At 33.6% G+C, this 18,071-nt stretch overlaps 1 protein-coding gene and 1 pseudogene across 1 annotated transcript; both read right to left on the bottom strand.

Annotated features, from left to right (window-relative positions):
- Positions 1-401: 401 nt before the first annotated feature.
- On the bottom strand, positions 402-1,103 carry LOC131935338 (uncharacterized). The gene has a single exon (XM_059291714.1). The coding sequence runs from the start codon at positions 959-961 to the stop codon at positions 656-658; it is 306 nt and encodes a 101-aa protein (XP_059147697.1). The 5' UTR covers positions 962-1,103; the 3' UTR covers positions 402-655.
- A 14,583-nt stretch (positions 1,104-15,686) lies between these two features.
- Positions 15,687-16,206, bottom strand: LOC131935319 (large ribosomal subunit protein uL15-like; annotated as a pseudogene).
- Positions 16,207-18,071: the final 1,865 nt, after the last annotated feature.

Raw genomic sequence — 18,071 nt, 5'->3', positions numbered from 1 at the left:
GGCGTATTCGAATATAGAGAAACTATTATTTATGCAACCGGAAAAGTGTATAAACTTGGGACAAGACCGCATTTAACAATGACGTCGCTTATTGTTTACACTAAAACACTAAAACAAGGCGCTTCAAATTTGGCAGGATCTTGCCTTGGGGCGACAGAACACGGGGGCCGGTTGGCCGAAAAGTCTACGATGAGGGGGTCAAAACTGACCTCGACTGACCGGCGCCTTATATGGGCGAATTAATTAAGCATTCAAATTCTCAATGTTTTCGAAAGCCTAAGCGAAGCTGGGCAGCATGCCTAGTATAAGTATAATTACTCTGATTGTTCTGAGAGGTATTTGCAAATGTTTGAAATTACTAGTTTGTGGCTTTAAAATTTCTTAAACTTAATAAATTTACAAATATATTTTTTAACATATGGTTCAAACTCTTTAAAAACAAAACTTATTAAACCAATAAACTTTTCATCTTATTATTTAAAATTAGAAATGGTGGCCTTAATTTTTAACTCCAAACTACACATAAGTGCCTAAGTATAACGATAAGTATAATTAAAACACAAATAGTATACAGGTATATGTGTATTTTTAAAATGCCTCATCTAACATTATTCCAGGTACCACAATCTAAAATTTAGGCCACTTAAATATACAATTAAGTTTTCTTGTTTTCTGATTTTCTGGATGTAGAAGAGCCCTCTCTTCTAGTCTTTATTGCCGGGGTGTTGGTTCTCTTATCAGATTTTAAACTGTTGTTACTTGTGTTTGGTTTACTGGTGACAAGGTGCAGCTTTGGATTGAATCGGGGAGGAGAACCTAGCACTGAAGGCCTTGGGACAGAAGTTTTATCACATTTAAAGTTCAAGTCTGTAAATGTTTGTTCAACATGAAGTTGAAGTTCAGCCTCTTTCTTTTCAACAATTTCTCCAAGAACATTTTTTACTAACTCCTCCAAAGCCATTTTATTATAAGGGGTAGGGACATTCTTGATATCTTCAGAGAAGTTATATTCACTCAAGGTTTCTTTGAAATATGAATTTTTTTCTTTTATGGTTGATATGGTTTCAACTTCTTTATTATCAAGTTGTTTAATTTGTTCATCATACTCATAATTATAAATACAATAATTTTTGAAAACAATAATGGAATGTCTCAACGGTAGTTAAAGTACAGGCACAATGTTTATGACAAATTATATGCCATCTTTAAATGGTTCTTATGCTTTAAAATATAAATGAAATGTAATTACATTTTTAAAATTTAAACTTATCTTTTACATAATATATGGTCGTAAAAGTTATAATTAGGAATTCAATATAGTAATGTAATACATTTAACTATATCTGTACTGTTTAGGTACACTTTAATCAACTAAATAATGGGTAAGTTGTTTCCCTTATAAAATGTAAATTAAGTAACGTACATTTATAACATCGAAACAATATAATTCTAATATAGTTATTTCTCTTAATTGGTGAGCACAGATACATTAGTCAGATCGTATTATTCATGTTTATTTTGTTTTATTTTCCTATTCCTTTAATCTAGAGTAGTTTAGAGGTAATGTTTATTGTTTGTTTTATCGTCCGACACTCTTCTTATATTTAATGTTGGATTTAAAATGTTTTTGGATGGATTTAAATTTGTCAATTATGTCATATTTTTGTATCACTATAATTATTCGATATTTTTTTTTCTGTTCTTTCATCCACTCTTCATGATTTTTCTGTCGTTACAAAAACAGCTATGGTGTGGCAAAGATGAAAAACTTGCTCCATCACTTCTGATTGTTGAGGATATATTTTCAGTGCCAACAACGCATTTTTACAAGCTATTATTAAACTCACTTGCTGAAAATGCAAATGTATAATTAAATGAGGATTCAAGGGATTTTTTTTTCCACCGATGTGGTGGGCTGAGGGGCTGGGGGTAGGGGTGGTGTTGGCTTTCAAGTAGAGCTGAAATGCTTTTGGGATAACAGAAAATTAAAATCATACACATTTTAAGCAACCGGAAAAGTTATGTTGATTGCAATGAGACACATCACATCAAATATTCTTCTCTTATTTAATGTTTGATTTAAAATGTTTTCGGATGGATTTAAATGTGCCCATTATGTCACATTTTTGGTCAGTATTAACATTAAATATGATAGGGTTTTTTTTTCTTTTTTTTTTCTTTCACTTTTTATGATTTTTTGTCGTTACAGCAACATCTATGGTGTGTGTCAGATGTAACATTTCCTCCATCGCTTCTGTATGAATCTGATATATTTTTACAGCCCATAACCCACTTTTTAGTCTTATACTTTAATTAATTGTAGCATAAGCAGCAGTTCAAGCATAAGCAACCTATTAAGTGACATGTGCTAACTTTTCTGACAATAGAAAACAGACTAGCAATATCTTGTCTTTTCTTTTAGACTTCCTTGGTCTCATGACTAACATCCAGTATTAAATCTACTATCTGTTCCTCTTCACGTGTATGACCCAATACTGTCGACTGGTACTCTAGAAGGACAATCAAAGCATACATCAACTCGTTGTAATATATCTCAATATCATTCATTAGATAAACTCTGTGATAAAACTATGGAGGTTCCATCAACTGCCTTACCCACAGCGTGATTTGAATATTCCATATATCAATGCTGGGATCTTTACGATTGTAGTGTTTACAACCAGTGCATTTCTTTTATTCATAAAGTGCATCTGTTAAAGCATATTTTTAACGTTGTTTTATAAACACTGACTGTGATATATCAGTTTAAAATAAAACTTTTCAATGGAATTTTTATTTATAGTTTAACACGAGACACAATAATTAGAATTTGTTTTAAGTTTATTTAGGCCTAGACAATTATTTACTATGCCTATAGAACCTATAATATATGTTTATAATTAATGCCCAGCATTGAAATGCAAACACAATTTTCTTTTTTCCGTTATATCCTATAACGAAACATAAACCAAACACGCAAAGTAATGTATAGAGGCCTGTTAAATTATCGTTTACCCTGCCAGAGGCGTAGCGAGGGGATGGCGGGGGGGGGGGGGGGTGCGGACCGCACAGGGTAACGTCATTTAGGGGGGTGACACCAAGGCAAAAAATAGCAAAATATATACAGAAAAATGATAATCCCACTTAATTAAGTGATCAATTGGAGTAAGTTGAATAGTCTTTTAAGAGCAAACTTGACAAATCCCGAAAATGATGGAGAGGGGGGGGGGGGGGGGTGACACCATGACGTAAACCTGCTAATGAGCTAATGATATAGAAAACACGTTACATCAAGGTGTATTTATAACCGGCTATGGATAAAAATCGTTAGTATAATGTGAACACTGTCAAAATCACAAATATATAGCATCAATTAAATAAATACTTTTGAAATAAATTAAGGTATGTATTTTACTGAAATTATACAAATTAATAGCGAAAGTAAATTTAATATAATATTTGATTTATACTATTGTGACACCATTAAGTGCCGCACCGGACGACACCCGACCTAGCTACGCCAATGCACCCTGCTCATATATACATAACATCTACCAAAGTCCTTTTTAAACAATGTAATCGGCTTTTAACTCAACTATCTCTGTCCAACGCTTATTAAAATAAAAATTCACAATATTAAAAAAAAAAGATATAAAAGATATAAAATAATGTTAAAGTCTTTACGTTTAACCAAATTACTGTGTTAAAATGTAATATTCCTAACAATAACACTTAAACAAGTCGACTCCACTTCACCGGCCCAATGACAACATTTTGATAAGTTTGATATTTAAATGAACACTTTGAGTGTAGACAACACTAGAAAACAAGTGATGGCCATCTCAAATAATTCTCTTTTTCACCTTGGCAGGCCAGGCTTTCATCATTGCATGCGGCAACACGCTTTTGTCCTAATTCGAGCAAACGCCAATTTTCACGTTTGTCCCATTCAGGTAAAAGTTCCTTCGAGCATGTATCACAGTTAGGAAAATGTCAATTCGAATATTTAAGACATTTAGGAAAAATGTCCATCTGCAAATTGTCTTTCCGGTAATTATTTGTAGATTCCTATTTTTTTTCTCTTTAATTAGATAATAAATTAATCATTAAAAGTAATTAAAATATGACTACATTAAATAGATAAAGGGAAGATGGATGGCGAAGATGGCACCCTACCTTAAAATATCCGTTTGAGGGAGGGGGGGTGTCTGTGGGGGTGGGGTGAGGTGGTTTTCTCTTTCTACCATTCAGATTGTGCACTTTTAAAACCTGGGAAACATAAGACTGTTATGTTAATTTACTTGAGGGCTGATCGAGTGATGTTTGGCTTGAGACTGTCAAATTAAAATTAATACTTTATTTATTGCTTTCCTAAAATTATAAATAAAATAATTTTAAAGGCAAAAGTGATGAATACATAGACAGTAGTTAAAGATCAGGCTCAAATTATATGACAAATTATATAACATCTTTAAATGGTTCTTACGTTTTTAAATTCAAAATAAATTTTAATTAAATGTTTATATCGAAATTAATCTCTTAAATGATATATACGATAGTAAAGGTTTGTTTTAGAAAAATAATATAATTATGTAATAGATGTATACTATATTTGAACGGTTTAGGTACACATTAATCAACAAAATAATTTGTAAGTTGTTTCCCTTATAAAATGCAAATTAAGTCCCGATCATTTATCACACCGAAACAATATAATTTTAATATGTCTGTCTCTTAATTTGTGAGAGCAGCACAGATATAAGAGTCTGAACAATTTCATTTTATTTAATAAGTGTGTAGAGTGTATATGGAATAGTTACGTCGAATAATTGCAACAGTATTTTTCATGTTTGCTTTGTTTTATTTTCACATTCAATTAATATGGAGTAGATTAGACGTAATGTTCTATCGTTTCATTTGTTGTCCGCCGTTCTTCATTTATTTAATGTCTGATTTAAAATGTTTTTGGGTGGATTTTAATGTGTTCATTTATTGAATTTTCGATCACAGTTATCAATTATTTTTTATTTTTTAATGTTTTTATGTTTTTCTTTTTCTTTTCCTTTTTTATGATTTGTTTTGTCGTTACAAAAACAGCTATGGTCTGGGTTAGATTTAACATTTTCTCTATCTCTTCTGATTGTTGCTGCTATATTTTTACAGCTAAATAAAGCACTGGTTAATTTCAAACTTGCAAGTATTGATGTTTAGGCAGCTCCTGAAGCATTGTTTCAGTTAGCTAGATCCAGTTGCGTAGCGAGGTCGGGTGTCACCCGGTGCGGCAATTAATGGTGTCACAACCCCCCCCCCCCCCCTAAGGGGCGGAGCGACCCTTCCCGCAGACAAATTTTAGATTTGCACCCCCCCCCCCCCCAACTTTCGATTTGCAACCCCCCCCCCCCTTCAAATTTTTCTCTATATATTTTACTATTCTTTTGCCATGGTGTCACCCCCCTAAATGGTGTCACCCGCTGCGATCCGCCCCCCCTCGCCCCCTCCCCCTACCTCGCTACGCCTCTGGCTAGATCAGCAGCTTTAAAGAGAAGATGCATTTGTGTTAGTAGTATGTGAGTACACATTCAGTTTAATAGCAATCACGCAGCCAAGTTAGTTATGTGTTTATAATATCGTTTGCATTTTTTACGATAAAAATCAAATAATTTGATGACTTTGTTTGACATTTGGCAAAATGTATTTTAGTTTCCACTCAGTTCTATATAGCGGTGGATAGCACTGTCACCTTGAGCTGCGGGTGTTGTCATTTACATTAAAGTAAATAACATGCAATTGTTTTTACACTTATATATATTATGTTATATTAGTATGATTTGACTCTGATCGAGAACCCCTGAAGTTTGTTATTCAACTTGCCACCTTTGTAAAGACAAGGTAGTATTTCTATATTAAATCGATCGTTAGGGAAAGAAATCAACTCTATTTTAAAAAGTAAATAGGCTACAGTTCTAATGTATGTCGTGAATAATGTCTCACAGTGCTGACTATACAGCCTTCTTATATTTAGAGGTAAAAACATACATGATATGTATTTTTACTTCATGTGTACTGAACCACAGTAGTAGATTACACATATACAACGTGGTCTGGATCATCTTCAATAGAATTTTGATCCTACACTGAGGTGACTAACTTTGCTTTTTACATTTAATATCTACCGTTTGTATTATTCATTGCAAATACCATACAATTTAATTAGACGCCAGTCTCTGAAATAGTTATAACATGTGTAGGGCAAATAGAAAGGTATTAAAAATTTAAACATTGACAAAATTAAACCTAGAAAGTTATTACAGGCATGAATGAAACAGTATTTTTAAAGTCACAATATATAAAAAGAAACAAAAAAAACGTGTATATAGTTCTTGAAAATGCAAATGTGTAATCAAATAATGATTCAAAGGATTTATTTTTTCATTCGGCGTGGTGGGTTAAGAGGGGTTTGAGCATTTAAGTAGAGCGAAAATAAATATGGGATTACAGAAAATCAAACTATAGCAGGGGTCGGCAACCTGCGGCTCGCGAGCCGCATGCGGCTCTTTTGATATCAAGATGCGGCTCTCCAGCTCTTTGAACAAATACTAATAATCTTAATAAAAAAATAAAATATTTAAAATAAAAAAAAAATGTTAGTGGCTCTTTAAAACCAGGGAAATTTTGAAAATTGTAACTTTTGACACTTCCGCTTCAAAAGGTTGCCGACCCCTGAACTATAGTCAACATTTAACAAGTTTATGGTTGGTTATTTGCAGTGAATTAGTTTAAATAGCAGTCAAAAAATATATAACACATATAACATATTTCAACAGTTTTTGTAATTTTTAAATACAATCGCAATTTAGTATTTTTTAATGCGGAAAGTCATTTTTTAAAATAATACATACGAAATTTTTTGTATCTATTCGAAAATTACTATGCTAATTTGATTGATGTATACTTTTTCTGTATTTCATATTTGTACTTTAAACAACAAAATGTTGTCTAGGTTGTTTCCCTTGTAAAATGTAATATACATGAAGTCCCCATTATTAATCGAAGCTAACAATAGTATTCTCATAAACGTCTTTCTCTTAATCGGTGAGCTTAGCACAGATACATGTCTTGTAAATATTTTATTTTATTAAATTAGTGTGTAGAAAACAATTACGGTAATTAATTGCAACAGTATTCTTCATGTTTGTCTTGATTTATTTCCTTATTCATTTAATATTGAGTAGTTTAGAGTAATGTTATGTCGGTTGTTTTGCTGTTCGACTTTTGTCACTTATTTAAATGTTGCATTTAAAATGTTCTTGGGCGGATTTAAATTTCCTATATCGCGTTCTATATAGAAACAAGACAACTTTTGTATAGAAATGTATCAGATGATTGTCAGGACTGTAGGGTGTACTCATGTCTGTGCTGCTCGACCTATGTGTAGTTTAATCGTGGTTTACATTGACCCTGGTGTAGAAATAGATTTTTGTAAATGTAAACATTGATACTATTAATAATTATTCAAACATAATTAAAGCAATATGGTGATTACAAAAAAGAGTATTTATCATTTTTTACATTTTCCAACTTAAATATAAGACAAATAATAAAAGTAAAAAGGTTAAAAAACACTCGTATAGTTAGAACTCCCCTGGTATATTAAGCGACTCACTTGTTGCATTTTATTTGAATTGAACACAATTGTATTGAAATATTAAATAAATAAAGTTTAAGATGTCCACACTAGTCTACAGAGTCTTGTTCTTCTAATTTTGCATTTAGTTAATGCAACAGAATAATTAAACAATACTAGTATATAAGCGCTTTAAATAATGCTACAATTAACAATTAATAAAATACGATAACGGGAAATATCGTAGTATATACTAAACTTTTCTTTTTTATATATTTTATGCCATGAAATAAAAACAAAAACGTTAAAGTGTGTCACTGACCTACATATTATTGTAATAAAACTAGATGTACTATAAACAATATGTGGTTAAGTTTAATTAATTTAACAAATATTTCAGTTTACACAAGAATCCAAACATTTAAAAAAAACTGAAATCGGCAAAAAAGTTGTTTTTTTTAAAGTTTCTTAAAATAATTCACTTCTGAATTATAACTCTTTTAAGAAAACAAATATTCCAATGAAAAAAAACAAGAACCACAACCGATGATAAAACAATTTGATTTATATATATATATATATATATATATATATATATATATATATATATATATATATATATATATATATATATATATATATATATATATATATATATAAAACAATCAAATGAATCAAAACAAACCTTTTTATCATCCCCGCACATGAATATAGCGCAATGGATCTAGTGTTTCATCAGCTTGAAACAATTAAATTCTAAAAACAAAGTTGCAACAAAATCTATACAGGACAGCAAGTTATGATAAATGTTACAGAACTGCAAAAAGTCCATGATGCAAAGTTTACAAACATTCAGTATTTTAAAATAGCTATTACTATATTTAAATACCGACAATGTGTTGAAAACTAAGTCATTAACAGACAAACAAGTCGCTGCTATTACTAATTCTAGCGCTATTTCATGGGCAATATAAAACTCTGGAATTTCAGTTTAAGAATGTTTCTACCTTACTTTATATGTAAAATACAAGCACACATTTTGGAGGACTTGAGCCGGAATTTCTTTAAAGTGTATGTCATTGTTCTCATGCTCTGAAAATTGTCCAGGACCACTTAACACACATTTAAATATTCCAGATGTTAAGGTATGGTCTCTATTTACAATCAATTCATTTCCATCTGAAGATATCTAATTCGATATACCTAAAGTTAGGTATAAAAACAATAATGGTGATTTAATAGAAGAAACACGTATCTAGCTTCACGAACCAAGCGTATATTTTTATATGCTAAAGTGAAATTGTAAAATCACTGTGGTGTACGCTTTAATTTTTTTTTATTTGAAAGTTTGATTTGTAGGCGTGATTTGATTATTTTATATGTCAACTGTGTGATCTTCACGATCATAGTGTTTATATTCATCGCATTTATTGTACAAATAAGAAACATCAGTTTTAGCATATATATATTTTTTTTTATAGCAGCTGAGTTTAAATATCACAATTAAAAATGAAAATGTAAAATGGAATTTTAATTTATAGTTCAATTTATGCTCAAGAAATAGTTTGCTATTTCTATTGATCATATACCCTATTTTTCTAGTTATTGCTCAAATATTCTTCTTTGTATTATGTTTTTAAATCCTGTACTAACTAGGGTCTTTATAACTACTTACGGACAAAACTAGTATATGATAGTAAACAATGTTTGTGTACAATGTATGTTGGGAAGTAAACACATTTTTTAAATACTACTTTTCTTTATACTAAACCCCACAATTTTAAACATGTTACCCTCAGTGATTTCAATTGTTTAATATCTACTTTCCCCTCCAGTTTATTTTCTTTGAAAACACGGAGTGGTTTGATTGGGTTTTTATTTATAGTGTAGACTTTTACATACAGTGGTACCTCAACATAAGAGTGCCCAAATAAAAGAGACTTGTGATACGAGCTGTTGAGCAAGCTAAAATGTGCTTTGTCATACAAGCAAAATTTAAGATACGTGTAACCCAGGGGTCGGCAACCTTTTGAAGCGGAAGAGCTAAAAGTTACAATTTTCAAAATTTCCCTGGTTTTAAAGAGCCACTAACATTTTTTTTATTTCAAATATTTTAATTTTTTATTAAGATTATTAGTATTTGTTCAAGGAGCTGGAGAGCCGCATCTTGATATCAAAAGAGCCGCATGCGGCTCGCGACCAGCAGGTTGCCGACCCCTGGTGTAACCCGATTAGCGAGTGTAGATGTTCGTGGAAAAGAAACTGCGCGAAAAAGTTGCAACTAATTTGTGTAAAGGAGCTTGTTGATAATACTTACCTAACACACATTATGCTACTTTATTATTACATAAATGCAACTTTTGTTTTATATACCAATAAATATAAGCGTAAGACTCTAATACAAATTTTAAAAGCGTACTCATTTTTAAACACAAGATAAGACCGTCCACCTTTTGCATTCTTTGATTATCGACGTGTTTATATGTAAGCTAATTATATTATTTGGTACGAAGCGTAAATGATAGCGTTTGTGTCCCTAGTTATTTTTAGACATGGGCCTATCACCTTCCAACCTTTTAAAAAAAAAATAATGTAGCTACAACCCGTTGGTGGATTTTTTTTCAGCCAAAACTAATTATTAGAGATTACAGTTGAATTTAGTTTTGTAGAGAAAAATTATATGATATCTTAACACCAGAGACGTAACATTTAAACAAATATTGGTTCAACTACTTATAAACAAGTATTTAGTGTAAAGTTCTGGCATGTTAGTTTTAATTATTTAAAACTTTAAATGTATTCCATCAGGAGAGAAAAAATATGTATATGCTTTTGTGCAAGTTTAGATTTAATGTTTTTAGGTTTATACTTCATTACAAATGTGTATTACGTCTTGACGACCACCATTTGTTGACTTTAATAATTGTTGAATTGTAAGAGTTGTTTCCCCTAACATACAGAAGATAACTAGGTAACTCGGTGCATTTCTCTATAACAGTGTTGTTTATATTCCTCTATTATATTTCCTTATATCCGCAAAATTTCCATAACGAACTGGCACATACACAAATTTAATATGTTTTAGTATTAGAATTTGTATTTATACTTAACCATAGTAAATTTTCGCGGGTTTTCAGTTTGCTTTTAAAGAATTTCAACAAGTGTGTTGTGTATCGATTGAATCATTATTTTTTTTTCGTTTCATATTGTCGTCAATATTGATCCATAAATATCTATCTATCTATATATATATAAAGCAATGTATGTCTGTGTGTGTGTCTGTGTGTCTTTTATGCATTACCACACCTCTCATCACATCATTGTCGAACTTTGGGAAGTTGTTGAGAATATTCCTGGGGAGGTTTCTGCGAAAAAAAATATTTCAAATTCGCAGGGGTGGCGCCCCGACAGGGCGCGATTTGTTTTTTTCTATATACGGTATATAAAAATAAAAGTCGATTTTTGTTTGGCATCGTTCATCCGATAGCCATGATACTTTGGAAAGTTCATTATACCACTCTAGGGAAAGGTTCTGTAAAAACATAATTTTTAATTTCGCAAGGGCGGCGCCACGGGAGGGTCCGATTTTTCTCTATATACGGTGTATAAAAATAATAAAAGTGAATTGCAGTGACACCGTTCATCCGATAGGCATGAAACTTTGGGGAGTTCATTATACCACTCTAGGGGAGGGTTCTGTAAAAAATAAATTTTAATTTAGCAAGGGCGGCGCCACGGGAGGGTCCAATTTTTATCTATATACGGTATATAAAAATAATAAAAGTGGATTGCAGTGACACCGTTCGTCCGATAGGCATGAAACTTTGGGGAGTTCATCATAAAACTCTAGGGAAGGGTTCTGTTAAAATCATTTTTAATTTCGCAAGGGCGGCGCCACGGGAGGGTGCTATTTTTCTCTATTTACGGTATATTTTTAAAAATAGTCGATTTTGTTGTGACACCGTTATCCGATAACCATGAGACTTTGGGGGAGTTGATTAGAACAATTCAGGGAAGGGTTCTGTAAAATAAAAATCCTTTTTTAATTTCGCAAGGGCGGCGCCACGGGAGGCTGCAATTTTTCTCTATATACGGTTTATAAAAATAAAAGTCTATTTCGGTTTCACATCGTTCATCTGTGTACCATGAAACTTTGGGGAGATGATTAGATCACTCAATGGTAGGGTTCTGCAAAAAAATATTGTTTAATATTGCAAGGGCGGCGCCCCCGGGGGGAGCGATTTTTTTTTCTCTATACACGGTATATAAAAAATAAAACTCGGATGCGGTTCATCCGAGTGCCATGAAACTTTAGGGAGTAGATGAGAATACTCCCGAGAATATTTCTGCGAAAAAGAAAACTAAAGTTTCTTATGGGCGGCGCCATATAGGGTACAACTTTCGTCAAAACACGGTTTGGCGCCCAGATTTTAGAGCGACAATGTTGGCACTTGGCATCCGTTAATCGAGCGTCCTGCATAGCGAGTAAGGGGTACTACTATATTCAGCGGTAAAACTACAACAGGCTTCTAAAAAATAACTTTGTAACGCGAGGAAATCCTTCTGTACAGTTTCGTCACCTTGCGAAAGATGAAGAAATAACTTTTTGAATATGAGGAGCCTAATGTAGAATTTCGTCACTTTGCGAATGATGCAATAAGCATCTATTATTAGACAATCCAGTCAGAAATCGAGATCGAGCATCTAATAACAGACAATTAGTAACGCTAGCATATTGCATCAGTCACACTGATATTTAAAACACGTCAAATAATTATTTTACGTGTTAAAGAAAAAAATCCTGTTCATTTGTGTCACTTTAGCGAATGACGAAATCAGCATCATTATTAACAGGATGCTATTTGGCCGATGGCGCCTGTTAGTTTTAAGGAGCCATGGGTCGTACGCCGCGCCTATGCGGTAGTGTAATCGGGGGGGGGGGGTAGGGGGTGGGGGGGGTAGGGGGTGTGGGGGCCCTGAGAGCGCCCCTCTACTTCTCTGACACAGGGGCGGTCACCGAAGTGTGTTCTACCATATTATTTCGGTGAGTGATTAATGTACACTCAATGTTTTCATGCGGTAGTGTAGGTAAACCCGTGTCCCGATATTCATGATCCAAGCGCAGGCATTGTTTACATTTAAATAACTCATTTTTAGAAAAGAAGGTCACGCGTCTAAGAACATATAATTGATAACGCGTTGGTGAAATCCTTCTTATTTATTTCGTCAAACTTTCTTCTATCCCCGCGGCAACGCGCGGGGGTCGGGTACGCTAGTTATAAATAAACGAACCAGTTCTTATTCATACATACATTGATTATATATATATATATTATTCTCAGAGTTTCCTCAAGCCCCCCCCCCCCCCCGCCGGAGAAAGTCTACCGCCCCCAACCCCACCCCCCTCTTTCCAAACGAAATGGAATTTATATAGGAAACATACACTTGCCATTTCGAGAATTAGATAAAAAGTCAATAACATGGCTATATTACTGTAGTTTATTATTTAACATTTTTATACACTACACATTTTAAAACCAAGAAATAAAATGTGCGTCACTGACATATAGATATGCTGCACATTCTTGACTTCAGTGAGGAAAAAAAAAATCTTTAGAACATCGATAAAGGTAATCTGACAACAAAGTGTGTCATGTGTTTACAGCCCAAACAGTTAACTAGAACATTGAGCATTGGACGTTACTACTGGGGAGAAAATAACAGCTTGAGGTTTGTTATTCGACTTGCCACATTTGAAAAGATTAGGTAGTAGTTCTATATTTAATTTTTCAAGGTCGATCGTAATAGAGGCGACATCATCTACATTTTAATAAGTTTACACAGATCAAATGTATACTGTCTCACAGTGCTAACCATACAACCATCTTATATGTCGAGGTAAAAGTAAACATGAGATGTCTGTCTAAAAAAGTTCCGTAGTTTTACTTCCTGTGTACTGAACCACAGTATTAGAATCATCTTCAATAGAATTTTGATCCTACACTGAGGTGACTAACTTTGCTTTTTACCTTTAATATCCATCGTCTGTGTCATTCATTTCAAATACCATACAATTTAATTAGACGCCAGTCTCTGAAACAGCTATGACATGTGTAGGGCAAAAAGAAAGGTATTAAAAATTAAACATTAAAATAATTAAATCTAGAAGGGGATTATTGGCATGAATGAAACAGTATTTTTTTAAGTCACAATATATAAAAAGAAAAAAAAATTTAAATGGTTCTTGAATATGCAAATGTGTAATTAAATATTGATTCAAGGGATTTATTTTTTCCATGTGACTAAAAACAACGGATTTTAATCAAGTTTCCAGATACATTGCATGATGAAAAAAATGTTGTATGCTTGTTTCTTTCCATACAAGGAATGCATTCAATGCCACCAAATCTAGTTATTTAAATAAACATCACAATGAATAAGTGAACTCCGAATAACAATGAGATACAAGTGTATATAGATGAAAAAACCCAGGTGTGCAAGTCAGTATAACTAGAGGTACAATCAGACGCTCACAATATTTGGCTTCAACTAAATTACTAACACTGCCTTGGTCTCCACCTATTCAGTTATGGCAGGAGTAATTTTATTTTTTACCTAACAATTCACTAAAACTAAAATGCTATACCCATCAATTATTCGGCTATCACAGAGACTTATCTACACATTATCACATACTATTAGCAATCAAATTCAGGCGAATACATATCTTACCTGCAAATATATATACCTAACTTTCTAAAAAAAAAAGCCTAGAATGAAACAAATTATGTAATGTTGAAAAATAAATGCAGAAGAGTAGATCTTTAAACACATTGTTTCTGCAGGATAAATTAAAAGCATGAGCTGTCTGTGTCAATAATTAAATAAACATTAAGAATTCTACCTTTTACATAAAATATACAGATAAAGGTACAGAAGACTAAATTTACAGCTTAACATTCTCATGAAGTTGCACTTCTATCCTAAAGAGACTTTGTTGAATAGCGTCCATAGCTTTAGCACGGTTTTGTTTCAGCATGACATCCAATTCTTTGATCTTTTTAGTTGTTTTTACCTGCATCTGTGCCTCACTGTTACTTTTCTTGCCAATTATCTCTTGTTCAAACTGTTTGTAGTGATTTTCCTTCTCGTTTTTAAAGGCTAGGATTTCTGAATCTGCTTCCTTTTTTGCAGTTTTGATTCTGAGCTTATGGTTTTCTTGCTTCGACTACTCTTTCTGTTTTTTTTTTTTCTTTGCGATTAGAAGTTGCTGAATCCTTTCTGTTTTCTGGTCGATTTTGACTTTGTAATCAAGACAAAATTTTGAAAGAGTATCACTTAAGGCAGGGGTCAGTAGCTAATTCAAAAATGTTAAGATTTACATTCGATGTAGATCAGGGGTCGGCAACCTGCGGCTCGCGTGCCGTATGCGCCTCTTTTGATGTAAGGATGCGGCTCGCCAGTTCCATAATAATGATATTATTTTAATTTCATTATTCATAAAAATTTTATACTGTACAAAAAAAGAACTTTAGACAAGCGTTAAACACATTAAGAATTGGTGGAGTAGAGTGTATACAGACAGCTGACAGCTGCTTGGTTACTAGTCCCACCTCCACAACTGTGATGTGGCCAGCCCCGTGGCAGTAGTTTCATGCTTTCAACTACCTAAGTGCATATTTTTTTCGAATATTTTCAATTTTTTTTTTTTTTCAGAAGGCATTGTCTTATGCGTCAGTGTGCATTGTGTTGACTGTTGTCACATGGTTTTTTAGTTATTAGCTTCTAAATTAGGTAGGAATAGTGTTATAGTTATATATAATTTGCTTTTGTTATCCTAGCATCCTAGCAGAGCTAGTTAAATACTTTAATATGTGTTGTGAAAACATGCTTATGTTTTTTATATTTTAAATGAATACATGTTATTTTATACTTAAACTCATTTATTTTAAATCCATTTACCTAACCCTAATCACATACCGAAATATTGAAAAAAAATGTTAGTGGTTCTCTAAGAACTAGGATATATTGTAAATTGATTCTACTTTAGATTCGTCATCTCTTTTTTTTTCTTTTACTATTATAACTTTAATTGTGTAAAATTAAGATGTGATGACACATGCACCCCAAACTTCCTTAATTCTCTTTTCTGCAACTTTACTGAAGAATTTGGCTTTGAAAATAACTGGTCTTTTGGGAAGATGACCTTTGCCAAGAACTTTGTAGTATCCAGCCTGTCCAGCATCAATAACTGGAGCCTTCTCAGATGGTGCATCAAAATATTTGGCTCTGCTCACTCAAGAGGGACCACAGTTTGTCAAGATTTACTGATGGGCAGTAACATTTATTGTTTGTCTTGTGAAAGTATCTGTTACCAACTTTACCAAAGTTACCAGGGTGTTATTTGTCAAAGTTAATTATGTGATGATGCTGACAACCAACATTACCACCACCACCTGGATGCTTGCGGTTTTGCCAACACGACCATGTCCATGACTGACTTGACCACGAAGCTTTCTTGTTTTCTTTAATTTGGTGGTCTTTATGACGAATGAATATTCCGGGAAAAAAAGCTTCGTCATCATTTTTTTTTTCGTCATCAAATATTATTATTATTTTTTTTTTTTTTTAGTATTTTATTTTTAAAGTTTAATAGAATTCCTTACACACAGTTCACTCCTGTAGAGCCAGGAGCTAGCTGTGTGAAAAAGGTTGCATGTTTTAAAATATACATAGTATACAATGCATACAATGATCGTAGATTATAGTTAAACATGTCATCTATTATTTTCCTTATACAAAACGTCTAAGTTTGCTATAATTAAAACAATGTTCCTTCGAAGCGTATTATTTGGGTTGCGGATGGTGGCTTTCCGTGTGTGCCTTTATACTTTCTAAAGGGAGGCGCAGGTTACAAAAGTGACAGGAATACATTGTTTCTGTAGGATGGTTTTCTAAATAATGTGTATATATGTCGGAGTGCGTAATCCTACACGTGTAACACGTTACGAGATTTCTATGCACTTCTCTGTCGTGGTGTTCCTTGTTGCCCCAATGATTGAATTCCTGGGTGCAAAATCTGCATTTATTTTCGTCGAATACTGTTTTTATGATTTTTTGCTATTTGTTTTGCGTCTGTGGGGTTGTCTTCCTTTTTCCTTTTTGGACTTGTATATTCGGGCATTTCTGTATTTGTGCTGGGCTTGTTACAATCAAGAGTTGGTTTCAAAGTAAACGTAAAATTGACTGGGTAGAGCGTGGATGGTAGAGGAGAGTTCAAATTGTTTTTTTTTATGCAGCTGGTATAACGGATGGTACTTTCGCTATGCTTGCCTGAGGGGTTGTTGGTCTGCTTGGCGGCTTGGATGGATTGGTTGGTTTCTTGAATTGGGCGTTGGGTTCTTTGGTAGGTGAGATTGGTGCAGTTGATTCTGATATCATTTTAGGAGGTTCTGTAAACTGCTGCTGTGCAGGTGTGGCTGGTTTATGTGATGTTGTCAGTTGTACATTGGATTTTGGACAGTGACTGGTCCAGTGCAAGGTTGACGAGCAGGTTTGGCAGGCTTGTTTTCTTCCATTTATGGCGACTAGGATGTTGCGGGGTTTGTTTTTGTAATTTATTTGAATGTAATGAGGGATGTTTGTTGGATTGTCAGTGTGTATGGAGAAGTTGCGATTACTGGTGTGAGGAATTGTGGTAATGATTGGTTATTCATTGCTGTAAGGCTGTAGTGCTTGTATGAGTGTGAGATCGTTGAGTGTGGGGGGACCCATCTGAGGGTTCCGTTTATTCTGTCTTTTTCGTGTAGTGTGAAATGCAGTGTGTATGGGCCGTGTAGTTTGTGTGTATTATGAAACGTGGTGACTTCAAACGCTGTTGATGAGAAAAACCAAGTGTCTGCTCGGCCGTAGTTGAGGAGCAGGATTTGTTCAATGCTTATGATTTGCCTTAGGATGTGACCCCGTAGGTTGGGATGGCCTCTTGAGGAGATTCGAACTTGAATGGTAGTTGTGTCCACTGGGTATAGTTCTGGGCAATCTTCATCCGGTAGATCCAAAGTGGCAGTTGTGGCTGGACCTTGGATTTCAATAAGCCACACGAACCGTAGTCCGGGTGGCTCCTCCCCAAGTCTCTCGACCCAGGGGGAACATCCAAGGGCGCAACCCCTTTGTTGACCCTGACAATATCTGCGTATGACATCATGCGAGGAGATGACATTGTAGGATGTTGAGTATCGGATATCGCTTCAATCTTTAGTAAAAGGCGAAAGATTTACTTGATGTGAAGAGAAACTTATACGTTTTCAAAAATGAAATAATTGACGCCGTATAACAAAAAGACACGTAAATTAAAGATCAGGCTTAAACATATAACAAAATATATAACACGAGCCGGCCCGCGGCATAACATACGCCGCTATTTAGTTGTTTCTAATTTTCAATAATT

Source organism: Physella acuta, unplaced genomic scaffold, assembly GCF_028476545.2.
Source record: "Physella acuta isolate Inbredline_101_S28 unplaced genomic scaffold, ASM2847654v3 ptg000142l, whole genome shotgun sequence".
Taxonomy (NCBI): domain Eukaryota; kingdom Metazoa; phylum Mollusca; class Gastropoda; family Physidae; genus Physella; species Physella acuta.
Note: the sequence above shows the minus strand (reverse complement) of the source record. Positions and strands in the feature narration are given on the sequence as shown.

Bases quoted from the DNA above. Each gene is read 5' to 3' on its own strand.
- LOC131935338 (XM_059291714.1), bottom strand. From the start codon at position 961: ATGGCTTTGGAGGAGTTAGTAAAAAATGTTCTTGGAGAAATTGTTGAA.